Source organism: Grampus griseus (genome assembly GCF_964374135.1).
Source record: "Grampus griseus genome assembly, chromosome: 6".
In the NCBI taxonomy this organism is placed as follows: domain Eukaryota; kingdom Metazoa; phylum Chordata; class Mammalia; order Artiodactyla; family Delphinidae; genus Grampus; species Grampus griseus.
The window spans coordinates 81,601,676-81,618,704 of NC_139000.1; the positions used below are offsets into that span (position 1 = coordinate 81,601,676).

Below are 17,029 nucleotides of genomic sequence, written 5' to 3' on the forward strand. Positions count from 1 at the left end.
GTTCTTGGTGAAAATGAAAAATGTGTCTTTTATTTTTACTTAAAAACCGAAGGCACTTTTTGGCCAACCCAATATCTCATGCAAGTTTTCTCAATTTCCAAACAATGTGATATCACACTCTAATATGTATGGTAATTTTTTGTTGCTGCTGCCATTACCCACCCCCACCTTCTATTTCCCCGAGCATAAGCCATTTGAGGATATCTTGTACGTTCTGTAGGGTTTAGCATGCACAAAGTGCTGCGTAAATATTCACTGAGCTTAAATCCAATTAAATTGATTGTGCTATAAGCAAAAACAATACTTTCACACTGTTTCTGAAATTTAAAAAAAATCAAACATTAATGGAAGAGTAAATTAATTTTATTGACTGATGAAAAAGTAAAGTGATAAGAAGTACGAATAGTAAACAATAATCATTGAGTTGTGCTGGAATTCTATTTTTCTTCTTTTCACTTTAAGCCAAAAGGACATAAAATTATAAACCATTAGTGAGCTATCATTTTAAGTTTCTTCAACAAAAACTGCATAGTTCAGCAGTTGCACAGCATTAAATATATACATTTTTGCAAAACCCTGAAAGTTTTAATTTTTGTGTTGACCTCAAAGGCTAATGGAATCACCTACACTGGTCGGATTCAGAGTTTCTTTTCCCTTTTCTGCCACCCTGTAAAGAAAAATAGGGTAAATTATTGAGGAAATAACATTTTGGGGGCATTTTCTTTTCAAGAATAAATGAGATCAAAGGCATATTTGACTATGAAAAGGAAGGAACTTCTTTTCTGAGTTTGTTGCAAATTTGAATGAACATACCACTAAATTATTTTTACGTATTTTAAATAGCAATAACCGTTGTTATTTTTACAAACGGTTAAAGTAGGTTGTAGAAAACAGTTATCTATCTGAACTGGTCCGGACTTAGTCTGATCACCAGTATCTTATTTTTCAGAGCTCATTTGCACTGTCCCAGATTTTTTTTTTTTTAATAAAAATTTTGGTCAGGACTTCCCTGGTGGCACAGTGGTTAAGAATCCACCTGCCAATGCAGGGTTCGATACCTGGTCTGGGAAGATCCCACGTGCCGCAGAGCAACTAAGCCCGTGAGCCACAACTTCTGAGCCCATGCTCTAGAGCCTGCGAGCCACACCACTGAGCCCACACGCCACAACTACTGAAGCCTACGTGCCCTAGAGCCTGCACGCCGCAACTACTGAGCCCACACACCGCAACTACTGAGCCCACACGCCACAACTACTGAAGCCCACGTGCTCAAGGGCCTGTATGCCACAACTACTGAGCCTTCGTGCTGCAACTACTGAAGCCTGCACGACTAGAACCCATGCTCCACAACAAGAGAAGCCACTGCAATGGGAAGTCTGTGCACCACAACAAAGAGTAGCCCCTGCTCGCTGCAACTAGAGAAAGCCCGTGCGCAGCAACGAAGACCCAATGCAGCCAAAAAAAATTGATCAAAATAGACAATTTGCTCCATATGATCAGCAAATTTGGTGATTCACTTCATTACCCTTTTGGGTAATTCAATTTCTAATTCAAGTTCTGTATAGTTTTGTTCATATAAGACAGCATTAGAAATCTGATTTTGTTCATCAGTGGGTTGAAAAGATTGTACTTTTCATATTTGCTCAGTGACATATATAAATCTGTTTAATTTCCTCCAAATGAAATGCCATCAATGGTATTTGACTTGAGCCAAAGAAAGAGAAAGGTGGCTTAAAAGACAGGAAGTATTTTTCATTAATTACTTTTAACAACATTTTCTGCCTTACTCTGATTCAAAAAGCAAATAATCATTTTAAAAATATGGAAAGCACAAAGGTACAAAAAAATTTAATCATCCATAACTATTCTACCCTCCATTTTAACCATAAATAATGGTTTGATGCATTTATAATAATTTTATAATTTTTCTACATTTTTGTAAACTATGGCAATGATACTCAAACTTGGTTAATTACTAGAATCACCTAAGTAGTAATATTTTAAAAATTCTGATCTCTAGACTTTGTCCCAGCCTATTTACTTATGATAATTAGTAGTGGGCTGAACAATCAAAAAGTTCCCAAGAAATTCTGATGATCAGCCAAGTTTGGGAACTACTTGTCTGTGAAAGCACATTTTTTAGAGTGGTGGTTATATCAAGGGCACATGGAACCCAGACCCATTTAATAATGTTGGCAGCTTCTCTTTGTTTCACCCTTTTTCTGCCCATAACCTCCCTCTTGGTGTTCAAAAACATGTCTACAACAAACCTTCTTTAAAAAAAAAAAAACAGTATGAGAATGCTGTTATTCAGTCCTGACCAAATAAAAGTTTTGCAAAGATTCGTTCAGAGAAAAAAAAGTACGAAGAGGTTATATGAAACTTGAGATGTATAATGACAGGTGTTAAAAATAAGATTTCCTGATAGCAGGGAAATAAAAAATAAATTTACTAAAAAACTTTCTACAAGGTAGATACCCACTATACAGAGGTACCAATGTTATATAGCTTAAAACTCTTACCTTTCTTCTAAACAAGAGTTTTTTAAAAATAATAATAATTCAAAGATCCTTTTCAAAGCTTCCCAGGCAAAGGGAATCTTCCTTCCTGGATTGATGACATGTCAAAGCTGGAGCTAAACAACTTTTATGTTCTGTAGGCCACCAGTGGTGGCTTTCGAACTTTTTTGACTATGACCCCCACATCAATTAACTCATTTTATATCATGACATAGACACACATACATATGTATATACAAATATATGTGTTTGTGTGTATTCACAAATATACATATACACATATATTGAAACAAAGCCCTGATATTGTTTACTGCTTCACCCTGAAAAAAATGCTGAATGCCATCTTGTAAATGCAGACGAAATGACAGAATTAGAAAAATCACTATTTTGCAACTACCAAAATAATAACTGATAAAAATATCATTAATCTGGATGCTAAAATCATTGGGTAAAAAGAAAAGGATATTCATACAATCTCAAACTATAACTTCACATATTATTTATTAATTACAAAGGGGAAAAGATATCTTTACAATGAAGATATCTAGGAGAGATTGCTGTACCCAAGTGATAAAACTTATTATATAATGGGATAAATGTCATTATGTACCTTCCCTCGATAAGGTTCACTGGCACATATCTCACATCATCTATGTAGTACCAAAGGTCTTTTTGAGTTACTTTAGTTATTGCTGTATATACTAATGTCTAGAATAAACTTAACATTTTCTATGATGTAAATTATATAACCAATAATAACAAAATCATCAATATGTTTGGTGAATAAATTTTGGCCTAAGAATAAAATAGTACCTTTATTCTCACATGTATATACCTATTCCAAATGTATTATCTGTGATGAAAACACTTTCATAATTATAAAAGCATACCTGATATTTGGCTAATTCTGCTTGTAATACTTTCACTTTAGATCTTTCTTGTTCTAACGCAGCATGAAGTGAAGTTACCTATAACCAAATATTCAATAAAAAAAGACTTTTTTGGGTCTTTTTTGGTAAATACTCTTAATTGTTATTCACAATGATGATTTTTGACTATGAGATTAATGAGCATTAGAAGAGAACCTCTCTCCTCACAAACAATTTCAATTAGGCATTTTATTCAGCTGTATATTAAAGATACATAGGGCAAGCTCAGTGTTCTAAGACAAGACCAAAGAATAAGGATGGGAAGGGGAGAAAATCAAGTCCATGAACAGGATAAGTTCTGTCTGTCCTTTCTATCTCTATATTCAGCCCACATCAACTAAAATACAACCTTATCTTCCCCTATTCTTTAGGACATACATACCTCCCTCAGTTCAGTAAACAGAATTTTCAATCATTTGCTATTACATAATAATAATGAAGTATGGTTTGCAGTATTGATGGGCTGTGTTTTTGTTTAGTCAAGTTTCATAATTCAGGACTAAAGAACAGCTTACTATAACCAGTCCTATATATAGTTTTTCTTACCTGTATCGTTAGCTCATTCTTGATACTTTGTGATTCATCAACTTGCAGAAGTATTTCTGCTTTATCTTTCACTGACAAAAAAGGAAAAACAGCAGTATAATCTTTTCAATCACTCAGATACTTTAACAATACTTTTACTGAACCAAGACAGCAATACAGTCAGGCAAAGATTAATTGTCCTCATACTTAATGTATTCCTTGACCCTATATATACCTCTTAATTTTCACTGGTAAATTCTGATCATTATTATCACCACAGCAGCTTTTATTGGAAATCCTACATTTCTGTGGTGTTAAAATATTAATTGTACAGACATGACAAAAGATTAATTTTTTCCATTTATACTAAAAAGGACAAGGACAGAGAAAATAAAATATTTCACATAGGGAAAAAAACTTTAAAATGCCTCGACTAATCTTAAAGCAAGATTTTAAAAACAATTTAGAGTGTTTTTGTTTGTTTTGTTTTGTTAAATTGTCAAGGTGTGCATATCATAAGGTCCACAAGAATTATTTTTATATGACTTTTCATACCATTAAAGCACTATCAAATAAGTGTTAGCTCATATGAGCACAGTTAATCATATAACATCTGTGGTCTTAGAACTGTTCATTCGTCTAGAGGTTTTTCCCTCTTTGGGGAAGCAAGAGATCTGTTCTTTGGCCTCTGTGTTCCCTAAGCTTTAAAAATTTCCACATGGCTGACAATTTACTTAACCTATGGTAAAGGATAATACATGAAAAACTAATTCTTCAACTTTGAAAAGCTAGGAGAGACTGAAGAGGTAAAACTAATAAAATGAGTAAAGGAGGAAATGTCCAAATATATAAGAGTACTGATATCACCAGAGCTCCACCAATATAACTCTGTCATTCAAATTTATTTTTCATAGTTTAATATGATATGCACTAAGGTGAGATGCTGTGTCAAGAAACAAATCACAGTCCCTTAAGAATCAACTTGGGAACTTTTACAAATTATACTTTCTACTCCTCCATCCTCAGAATTAAACACACTCACTGAGAACTAGTGATTTTTAACAATTATGTAATATTTTAACTACATTCAATTTTCCTATAATGCTGTTTTGTGTTTCAAAGAGATTGATAAATCAGGGAACAACATGAACATAACATGAATTGTGTACTTAATGCTTAAGCACAATTTCATGAACAAAGAAAACTGCACCCACTCACACACCTCAAATATCTACCAGCTATTTCAGCGCACTGTGTCAAGAACCACACCAAGTTTCCATCCTTCCATCACTTAACAGTTAACACACACAAGCTGCAACCCTTCTGAAACCTACTTCTACAGCAAACTTTAGGTTGTCTTCAAAGTGAAGTGCCATATTTATTATAGTATTTATGTATTCAACCATTTTATCATGTATAAAACTGTTACTGTTATAGGTTCCCTTTTTTTTTTAAATGTGTCACTGATGAAATTTTTGAGTATTGTATGCTCCTAACTCCATTTTCCCCATAAACTTTGTGGTTTTAACTGTATGATTTTATAGAGATTAGTGATTTTTAGGAACACATGTTGTACTGTAACATAACTGACTGTATTTGCATTTATATTATAAATGCTAGAGTTTGTAAACTCTAACGTACTGTATTTTTCATGTCATGGTCCTGTATAAAATTGTTCTACTCGGACTACTTATAGTACGGAGTATGGACACTGATATTATTTACTGGTAGCCATTTTTAATCTATTTTTAAAACTTTATTTATTTTATTTATTTATTTTTGGCTGTGTTGGGTCTTCGTTGCTGCGCGCAGGCTTTCTCTAGTTGCTGCAAGCGGGGGCTACTCTTCGTTGCCATACGCAGGCTTCTCACTGCAGTGGCTTCTCCACTGCAGAGCATGGGCTCTAGGCACACAGGCTTCAGTAGTTGTGGCACCCGGGCTCAGCAGTTGTGGCTCGTGGGCTCTAGACCACAGGCTCAGTAATTGTGGCACATGGGCTTGGTTGCTCTGTGGCATGTGGGATTTTCCTGGACCAGGGATCGAAACTGTGTCCCCTGCATTGGCAGGAGGATTCTTAACCACTGTGCCACCAGGTAAGCCCCTTTAATCTATTTTTGAGAGTAAGTTTTTATCAGTTAATTTTCTCATTTTTCACAAACGTTTCCTTAAGGAATATTACTTTATTTTTAGGTATTTAAAAATCATACATCCAATGTTCAATGATACCCTTACTTTCTTCAATTAGAAATACATCTTGTAAACAATTATTTTCATATTTTTATTCATTAAATGATCCACATGAAGCTCAGTGACATGCATATCTAAATTAATCTCAGGACACTGATATCTAATTGTTCAAATAATGCCTTTTCCCATTATTATTTAACTTCTATTTTATCATAGTTAAGCTTGTAACAGTTAAGTTATATTATAAAAGTCATAAAGTTATAAAAAGTATTTGACTCTACTTCAAGACTATATATTCTGTTCAGCTGGACATGATTTCTGGTTTTTGATAACTGTTATTTAATAGTTTAAATATTTGGTTGGACAATTCCACTCCCAGTATCTTCATATTTGAAACAATTTAGGGTATCTTGTTTACTTAACCTTTAAGGTGAGCTTCATAATTTCTCAAGTGCTATACAGTACTCACAGGAGCTATATGTGGGATTTCATTAACATTTGTTAACAAGGGAAATTGTTTATTACACTTAATTTTGTCTATTCAGAAGACTTTCTCATTTATTCATGTCTTTTTCTATGTCTCTTTTATGGTTCATTTTCTTTTGCAAATTTAATACACGCTTCCCTTTCTGTTATTAATGGAAAATTTTCAGAGAGCTTTCAAGGTTAGCATCACTAGGTATTCATATTCAGGAATGCAATTGATTTGGGGGGTTTCATATAACATCAACTTTACTAATGTTATTATCTCTAATCTTTTTTGATTGATTTCCTTGGCTTCCTGCTGGTAATCTACTGCCAAAAGTTTAGAGTGGCAGCAAAAGTATGAAGAGTCAGGGCTGGTGGCGGGGGTGTGTGGGGGTGGGGGGTGGGGGGTGGGGTGGTGGTGGGAGGGGTACAAGGAAAACCTAAAATCATGACAGGCCTTCTCCTCTAATAATTAATAAACAGAATCTTAAGCAAATGTTTTCTTGTTTTGCCTCTAAATGTACTCCAATAATTCATAAGAATTGAAATTTCAAGAGTTTCTTAGCTGAATAGTTGTAAACTTGTAATACTAAGGTGCTGCAAAGGAGACTTGTAATAATAAAATTATCAACAATATCCAGTTTGTATCCTTTTGGGAAACCTTTTTATTTTGTTGAATTAATAAATCATATATCTTGAAAAGTTATCTTCAAATATTTTTAAGATTAACTTTTAATTCTAAAAACACAGAAATCACTTACTTTCACCTTCCTGAAGCATTTTCAATAACTGTGCATTTCTTGCCTTTACTTCTTTATACTTTGCCTAATAATCAAGGAAAAAAGATTTAATTTTTAAAAAGTAAATGGTATAATTAACGATTTACTACCAATTTATGGAGCTATGAATCTAGGCTTGCTCAAAGACATAAATTACTTCTGAAAGAAAAAAGATGGAGGAAAATGTATTCACAACTATCTACTACTTAATTAAATCCCTCGTATAATAATACAAATCAATATTATAGGTGACTGTATTTAAAAAGAGTAGAGTAAAAGTGGAGAAAACTCAGAATAAAACTAAATTTTCCTGAAGAGTCTTTCTCTTTTCTTCCTCAAATAAAATCCTTATACAATTCAAAATAATTATATGAAAACAAAAAGAAAAATGATTCATAGTTCTATACCAGTACTATACTAGAACTCTCTGTATCTGTTCTTTATCGGCCACTGTCCAATATGTGGCTGCTAACTACTAGAAATGTGGCCAGTGTTACTGAGAAAATGACTTTCAACTGTATTTAGTTTTATTTAATTACAATTTTTATTTTATTTAATTTTTATATATAAAAATTTAAAATTTTACTTTTATGTATTTAAAACCCATGTAGTGTATTAATTTTACACCACGTGTAGTAGTTACTGTACAGCACAGTTTTATATTTGCTCAGTTAAGGCTTTACTAATCTTTTGTTATTTCATTAAATATTTTTAAAGTAATTTTTGAATTACTTACATTTTGGCTGAAATGAATTAGTAATTTACTGAAATATCTTTCAATTATTTTTCAACTTAAAAAAAATGGCTTAGCTTCTTTTCAAACTACATGAATGACACAATTATACATTATAAATAATTTTGGAATAGTGTTCCCACATTAACATCCATATTCCAGGGAATTTTTCCCCTACACTACTCTTATTCAACGTGTCTTATAGCACACACTGAAGTATTTATAAATATTTAATACATTAGAGAAAACAATATATTTAGTAACTATAGAAATACAAGAGGTCAGAGAAAGAAAACAGATCAATATAAGAAATTTGTCATTTCTTCTCTCAACATGTACACAGATATGTGCAGAAGTTACCAGATTCAAAAATCTTTCTTGTAAAACAAAGTTGATGTATTTTAAATTAAGTCCAATAGATGACTTTTACTAAATACTCTGTCCAGTAAATTGCTGAGGATAAATCAATAATGTTACTGAGTAATACTGCAGACAATACATTGAATGGAAGAAGTAAACATAAAAGGGAGTAGGACTTTTGAGAAGCTAAGTAATGAAAGAGGGAGATAAGTCAGATGGAAACATAAAAATATGAAGGGGAAAAACAAATACAGTCAACTACAACTATACTCACTATGAATATAGAAATATATCTACTGGGAATATAAAACTGTATCCACTATGAAATTCTCACTCTCAGGGTTTCAATCAATGTTAATATCTCATCAAACTCTAGCTCAAGCCTTTTCTCCAAGGTTCAGATCAGTGTATATGGAAGCATGTCTTTAGTTAGTCTTCAAGACCTAAAGCCAGCTCATAAAGCAAAAATTGCAAATGAACAAAATTACCCCTGAATATTCTTTATACTGCGATAAAAATAACATATATAGTTTTGCATTTACAATACTGAAGAGTAAATGTATCTATGAAAACATAAGAGTATAAAATCCTAGTACTGTGCAATTTATAATAAAGAACATATGAAATATACAGTGCCCTCATTAGTATTTTTAACTTCATGAAAAAGAGAACACAAAGTTAAACGCACGTATGGTGTGACTTCAATGTGTCCAACACAGATGTTCAACATCCTGAACATCTATGCCTGCATCCACAGCCATTTCAAACTCACCATGTCCAAAACGAGATCTATTAGTTCCGTTTCCCCAAACCAGTTCAAAATGTGTTCTTCCTCTTACACTCAGTACCTGTTAATTTTGTTACCAGACAGTCTTCACTCCAGGCCTCAGCTATATGCATTATCTTCCACAAAAAAATTCTCATGTCACTTCCCTTCTAAAGCCTTCACTGCCCTCTCCGTGTCTAAAATGCAAATGCCTTCAAATACTGACCTCAACTAACACCCCCAATCTCACCTTCTACAACTTCGCATTTCTCTAAACATCAGTAACAATGCATTTCCTACCATTCTCATGCCTTGTATGCACTGTTCTATCTGGAAAAACTATCTTTTTTTTGGTGAAACCTTTACCAAGTTTCAATAGCAGCAACGGATTTATTCCTGTTTCTGGGCTTCTGGAGCACTCTGTCAGAACTCAGTCACAAATTCTACATTGTACTGCAATTATTTACATGATTACCTTCTCCATTAGACTATGAGCTTCTTACTAACTCATCTTTGTATTCACTGTGCCTAACACATGGTAAATGCTCAAAAAAAGCAAAAGAAAATATAAATGACAAAGAAAAAACTAAGGCAGAAGTGGGTGCAGTTCAAAAAGGTTTTAACAGGGATAATTCTTAAAAGCATGAGTAGACGAGGAAGGGAAATATAAGAACCAGCAGGGCTGGAACTTGACTCTTTTTCACTATTACATACACAGGGTCTAGAAAAGCACCTGGCCTATTACAGGCATTCAACAAATAATTGTTGAGTGAATAAATATTAGTTCAAAAAGAGAATGATACTTGAGATGAATAAGAGATTTTTTTAAAAGCCTAAGAAAAGAGGAGAGTAATAGGTTTGTGTTTAAAAAAAAATTGTATAAATGACAAGTGTTGGCAAGGATGTGAAGAAATTGGTACCCTTGTTCATTGCTGGTGGAAATGTAACATGGTACAGCTGCTATGGAAAACAGTTTGATGGTTCCTTAAAAAGTTAAACATAGAATTACCATATGATCCAGAAATTCCACTCTTAGGTATATACAAACAGAATTGAAAGCAGGGACTCAGATACTTGTACACCAATGTTCATAGCTGTATTATTCACAATAGCCAAAAGGTGGAAACAGTGCAAGTGTCCATCAACAGAGTAATAAACAAAAAATATGGTATATACATACAGTGGAGTATTATTCAGCCATAAAAAGGAATTAAGTTCTGATACGTGCTACAACATGGATATGCATGCTGAAAACATGCCAAGTGAAATAAGGCAGACACAAAAGGACAAATATCATGATTCCACTTATAGGAAGTACCTAGAATAAGCAAATTTACAGAGATCAGAGGTTATCAAGGATTGCAGTAGAAGGGGAAATAGGGAGTTTAATGGGTACAGAGTTTCTGTTTGGGATGATGAAAAAGTTCTGGAAATAGTGGTGATGGTTACACAACAGAGAAAGTACTTAATGCCACTGAATTGTACACTTAAAAACGGTTAAAATGGCAAATTTAATGTTATATGTATTTTACTATGGTAAAAATATACTATCATTCAGATTATATATAATTAATGCATTAAAAAAACCTAAATAGCAGAAATATTATTTCTATCAATCAAATATTAAACATATTTCAATATAATAAAAACAGAAAATGTACAAATTTATAGAATTAGTTTACAACAGTAAATATATACAAACCTCCCACTGAGTGATCACATTTTTCAGCTTCTGGATTTCAGCATCTTTTCTTTCAAGTTCCAACTTTAGTCTTTCAATTCTTCCATCTTTTAGAACTACTTCCTAAAGGGGGAAAACATTTTAGAACAAAGACAGTTCTGCCAATTCTGATTTACAATATCCTTTTTGAAAGGTTTAAGAGGAAAAAAAGTCCCAATTTTAATTCATTTTCTAAAGCAACCTAAACTGTTGAATACATTTCCACTTGTACTCAATTTTATAAATGTAATTATGTACAGTACAAGCAAATAAGATATTTATGCCTAATCTCAAACTACAAACGTAACCTAGAACAATATCAGGAATTTGAAATGATATTTCCATCCTGGAATAAACATACTGAAGTGGTCTCTGACAAGTTGTTATTAGTCTATCTTAACAACCTAAAAGAATTGAAAACTTATGAGAAAAATACAAAATAAATAATACAAAAAACCAAAAATAGGGCTTCCCTGGTGGCACAGTGGTTGAGAGTCCACCTGCTGATGCAGGGGACACGGGTTCGTGCCTGGGTCCGGGAGGATCCCACATGCCGCGGAGCGGCTGGGCCTGTGAGCCATGGCCGCTGAGCCTGTGCGTCCGGAGCCTGTGCTCCGCAACGGGAGAGGCCAAAAGGAGAGGCCCGCGTACCGCAAAAAAAAAATAAAATAAAAAAATAAAAATAGAACAGAAATAGTTTTTCTCTATATTAGCAATTAACACATAGAAGATATAACTAGAAAAAACATTTTCTCCAGACAGCAATAAAAAATATCCCCAAGAATAAAATCCAGTAATTTTCAGGATCAATAAATGATAAAATATTGAAAAGGACAGAACAAAGCATGTTTTTAGATAGGAAAACTAAGTATTACTAAATATTAATTTGTACATTCAACAGAAATTTCAATAGAGTTTTGTTCTTTGGAACTTAGCGAGATAGTCAAAACTTCACCTGGGAGAATACAGGATAGAAACAAAAAGTTAATGCAGTAGAATTTGCCTACCAGATAATTATATATTATACAGCAAAAATAATTAAGACAGCATGTCATGGCACCTATGTTGACACAGCAATGTAACAGAAAAGAAAGTCCAGAAAGAGATTTAAGACACAAGAATTTATTATAATATAACTAACTATGGTATTTTAAAGAAGTGAGAAAAGGCTGAATTACAGAATAATGGTAGTATATGGGACAAATGGCTAACTGAAAAATCAAGTTAAATGCCTGCCATCTTGTAACATACACCAAAATAAATAAATTTAAATGCAAAAAAATCAACCCGAAGTCATACTTTTCAGAAGGATATATACTGGTTCTCTATATCTAATGAGTAATGTGGTGACAATTTTATTCCAAAAATACTCACTGAGCACCTATGCTGGGTGCTGGGTGTACAATGGTGAACAGAACTGAAAAGATTCTTGCCCTCATGGGATTTGTCTGGTGGAAGAGGCAGATATTACATAAAGAAATGCTGCAATTAGAAACCAAGGTTTAAGCAATGACGAAAAGAAACACAGTGCTGTAAAGGGAATAATGTGGATTATTCCCTGGTGGATCAGGGAAGCTCTGAGGCCATGACCCTTAAGATGAACCTTGAGTGACTGGGTAGGAATTGGCTAAGTAAAAAGTGGAGGGAGATAAGAGCTTTCCAGGTAGAAAGAACAGTAGGTATAAAGGCCCTGAGGCAGGAAAGAGCCTACAGAATTTGAAGGATATTAAAGAGGCAAGCCCGGTTGGAGATTAGTGAAGAAGATGATAGTATAAGATGATTATGGAAGAAAAAATTTGGATCAAAATTAGAAATATACATACTATTATAATGGCCCAAAAATCTCATTTCCGGGAATTTATCTTAAATAGATACGCGAGGGGGGAGTATCTATGAAAGTGTTCACTGCTGTTACAACAAAAAATTGGACATCAATTTAAATGCCCAACAATAAGGATATAGGCTAAATATATGACAAATTTACAAACTGAAAACTCTGAAATCACTAAAAATGATGATACAGAACCATAAAACACATCTGTATGATCTCAAAATTGTAATACTATATACAAAGAAAAAATCCTGGAAGGACATACATCAACATTTTAATAACTCTCTTAGAATTATTATGGAAGATTTCACTTTATTGTTTAAAAATTTCCTTTCATCAAAATTGTTTTATACTGAGTATATAATCATTGAATAATATAAAATAGTATTTAACTAAAAAAAATAAAACCACTTAAGTATTAAACTCTTTATAATATTACTAGCTAACATCTTTGAATAGGAAAGCTCTTCTGAACATAGTATGAAAGGGAGAAAACAAAAAGGAAAAGACTGATAGATTTAACTTAATGAAAAATCTCCAGAAATACTGAAACAAAATCAAAAGGTAAATGAAAAAAACTAGAAAGAACAGTTGCACCTATATGCAGGCATATGACCAATAAAAACTCAGTAAGTGTGCAACCTCAGTAGTAAGCAATGTTATATCAAACTGGTATATTTAAATTTTTTCCTCATGGGCTTCCCTGGTGGCGCAGTGGTTGAGAGTCCACCTGCTGATGCAGGGGACACGGGTTCGTGCCCCGGTCTGGGAAGATCCCACATGCCGCGGAGCGGCTGGGCCCGTGAGCCATGGCCGCTGAGCCTGCGCGTCCAGAGCCTATGCTCCGCAACGGGAGAGGCCACAACAGTGAGAGGCCCACGTACCGCAAAAAAAAAAAAAATTTTCCTCAGTGTGGGTAACTGAAATCAATTTAGCTATAAACATTATTATTTAATGTAAAAACATTACAGTTGACCCCTGGACAATGTTGGGGTTAGGGACACCAACCCTCTGAGAAATCAAAACTACACATAGTCAGGGACTTCCCTGGCGGTCCAGTGGTTAAGAGTCTGCCTTCCAATGCAGGGGACGTGGGTTTGATCCCTAGTTGGGGAACTAAGATCCCACATGCTGTGGGGCAAGAGCCCGCATGCCGCAGCTAAGATGTGATGCAGCCAAAAAAAAAAAAAAAAAAAAAAATACACATAGTCGTATATAGTCAGCCTTCTGTATATGCGGCTCCTCTGCATCCGCAGATTCAACCAACCTCGACTGAAAAATATCCATGTATAAGTAAACCCAAGCAGTTCAAACCTGTGTTGTTCAAGAGTCAATGTCTTACTTAATGATCTGAATTGCTCACCATCTCTGTATTTAACTGAAAAGTGGTCCATGTAAGTTTCTACATTATTGGGGAAAAAGTGTAAATCCATAGAAAAGTAGGACCACAACGAAGTATCAATGGTAGTTTTCTCCAAGTGAATGAGATTAGGGTCAATTTTTTTCCACTGCATCTGCAAATTGGGGATCATAAAGGTGCCTATCAACTTCACAGTTAACTGTGAGAACTGAATGAAATAATCATTTTAAGTACTTAATAGAATATCTGGTAAATATATACTAAGCCCTCAAGTATTTTTGCCACTATTAAAATTTCTTCACTTACCAGTTATTTCCAGGATTTCTACAACAAACATCACTTTTTAAAACAGAAAACCATATTGTTTTAATGTATACCCATTTTTATGAAGTCCTATATTTCATTAAATAAATTTTAAACTTATCTTCTAAGTAGAAGACATTATACTAAAATGAAGATAAAAGGGTCTATAAGTCTATGTCCACAAGGGATTTGTAATCTATGTGAAATGTGCCATAAGAAAAACAAAATGCTATGAGGTATAGAAAAAGAAGGAAAGATCATATCCAGATTTTCTGTGTTTGGGATTGGGATAGGGCAATGAGAGAGCTTCAGGGAGGAGACGGCATGTGAAATGAACCTTGAGCAAAGCTGGGAAGGATCCAGCACTGTGATAGGAGTGCTCTGCTCTAGCTAGAAGAAAAAACTGGAAAGAGTACAGCTGAAGTTACTTAGGCCAAAGCTACACTGTAGAACAATGCTTTCAAACTTACTGGACAGTGACCCATGTTAAGGAATGTTTTATATCGTGACCCAGAATGCACATACATGTCAGTGTATGTATGTATTTGTATGTTATATATATACACATATACACAGAAACAAATTTCATAAAATACGAACAGATGTCATATATGCTGACAACTTTTTTTTTTGGTTAGTGCTGGTAGCAATCTACTAAATTGATTTCAGGACTGGTTAAGTGGGTTGGGACTCTCAGTTTGAAAAGCTTGAGGGCTTTAAATGTCAGGTCGAGGACATCTGCACTTGATTCAACAGACACTGAAGCTTAGGGACATGGTGTGGCATGGTCTTGCTTTTCAAAAAGTCATCTGTTCAGCTTCCCTGGCGGTCCAGTGGTTAAGACTCCACGCTTCCAGTGCAGGGGGCACAGGTTCGATCCCTGGTCAGGGAACTAAGATCCCACATGCCGTGTGGTGCGGCCAAAAAATTTTTTTAAAAAGTCATCTGTTAGCAATGTATAAGATAAATTACCTAGAATTAGAAGGCAGGATGCAGCAAGACTTATTAGGTTACTGAAATAATACCAGTAAAAGATAATGAGAGCCAAAAAAAAAAAAAAAAGATAATGAGAGCCTAAACTAGAGAAATGTTAATAAGAATGGAAGAGAAGATAGATCTGAGAACTATTTCAAAGATTAAAAACTCCCCAACTTTGAAAAACAGAAAAGTGAAACAGGAGGTTCAGAGTCTGAATATCTGGATAAAATGATAAAACCAAAAACAGAAATGAGGCAGTCAAGCCAAACGCTTGGTTTGGAGAGTAAATGATGACCTCGAGTTTGGACATAGTGAGTATAAGGTATCCACAGAACAAGAGTGAAATATGCCACAAAGACAATTGATAAAACAGAGCCCCAAAGGCCATTAGAGGGAATGCCAGTGAAGCTGTGGAAAAGTTAGTAAACTCATATCCTGCTGCTAGAAGACAATGTTGGTAACACATCAAGAGCAACACAGATGTTTACATGCTTTGATGCAATTACTATTTTTTTTTTTTTTTTTTTTGCAGTATGCAGGCCTCTCACTGTTGTGGCCTCTCCCGTTGCGGAGCATAGGCTCCGGACGCGCAGGCTCAGCGGCCATGGCTCACTGGCCTAGCCGCTGCATGGCATGTGGGATCTTCCCGGACCAGGGCATGAACCCGTGTCCCCTGCATCGGCAGGCGGACTCTCAACCACTGCGCCACCAGGGAAGCCCTGGTGACTTGCTTTTTTCATTAAAGATTATGTTTTTGATATTTATCCATGTTGCTATGTATTGCTGTAGCTCATTCATTTCTCCTACTGATTTTGTTGTCACAAACAACTGAGTTTGAATCATTCTTGTTGAAGATGTCTTCAGGGTTTAATCTAACGTAGAATTTCTAAAACACAGTCTCCCCATCATCTTCAACTTTAAAAGTTAATGCCAAATTGTTCTCCAAAATGGTCATACCAAATTACATTACCACTAGTAATTTGTTACTGTTGTTCTACATCCTTACCATATGGCATATTGTCCAATTCCTATCACTAGTCTTCACCTTCCTTCCGTTTTTCCTAGGCACTGCAGTGAAATTAGTATTACCATATAGAACTTTGTCCTCTGCTCAAAAACTCTTTATTATCTCCTGACTAAATCATAAATCAGGCTTTTAAGTCCTCCACAATCCCTCCAAACCCACTATGCCAAATTTATACTATGATCCTCTTTGAATTTTGTCTTAATTAAACTGGTTTATTCTTCACTGCCTCCATTCTTTTACTCTGACATTCCAGTTTCTTCTCCCTCACTTCTTCATGTTCAAATTCTACTGTCCCTTAAATTCCAATTCAAAAGCTATTTTCCGACTTCCCTGGTGGTCCAGTGGTTAAGATTCCACTCTTCCAATGCAGGGGTCCCAGGTCTGACCCCTGGTCAGGGAAATAGATCCTGCATGCTGCAACTAAGAGTCTACATTGCCACAACTAAAAGAGCCTGCATGCTGCAACTAAAGATCTCACATGCTGCAACTAAGATCCCACACATCACAACTAAGACCTGGCACAGCCAAATAAATAAATAATTTT

The 17,029-nt window shown here is 34.6% G+C and overlaps 1 protein-coding gene across 2 annotated transcripts in view; it reads right to left on the bottom strand.

The window, feature by feature from the left end:
- Positions 1-352: 352 nt before the first annotated feature.
- The window catches only part of GKAP1 (G kinase anchoring protein 1), an 81,191-nt gene continuing 64,514 nt past the window's right edge, over positions 353-17,029 (bottom strand). For both annotated transcript variants that reach the window (XM_082655895.1, XM_082655894.1), the window contains 5 exons: positions 10,969-11,070; positions 7,390-7,453; positions 3,995-4,065; positions 3,410-3,487; positions 353-667 (listed from right to left, as the gene is read on the bottom strand). In XM_082655895.1, the coding sequence (XP_082512021.1) occupies positions 620-667; positions 3,410-3,487; positions 3,995-4,065; positions 7,390-7,453; positions 10,969-11,070 (363 nt within the window). In that variant the 3' untranslated portion in view covers positions 353-619. The remainder of the gene's footprint in view (positions 668-3,409; positions 3,488-3,994; positions 4,066-7,389; positions 7,454-10,968; positions 11,071-17,029) is intronic.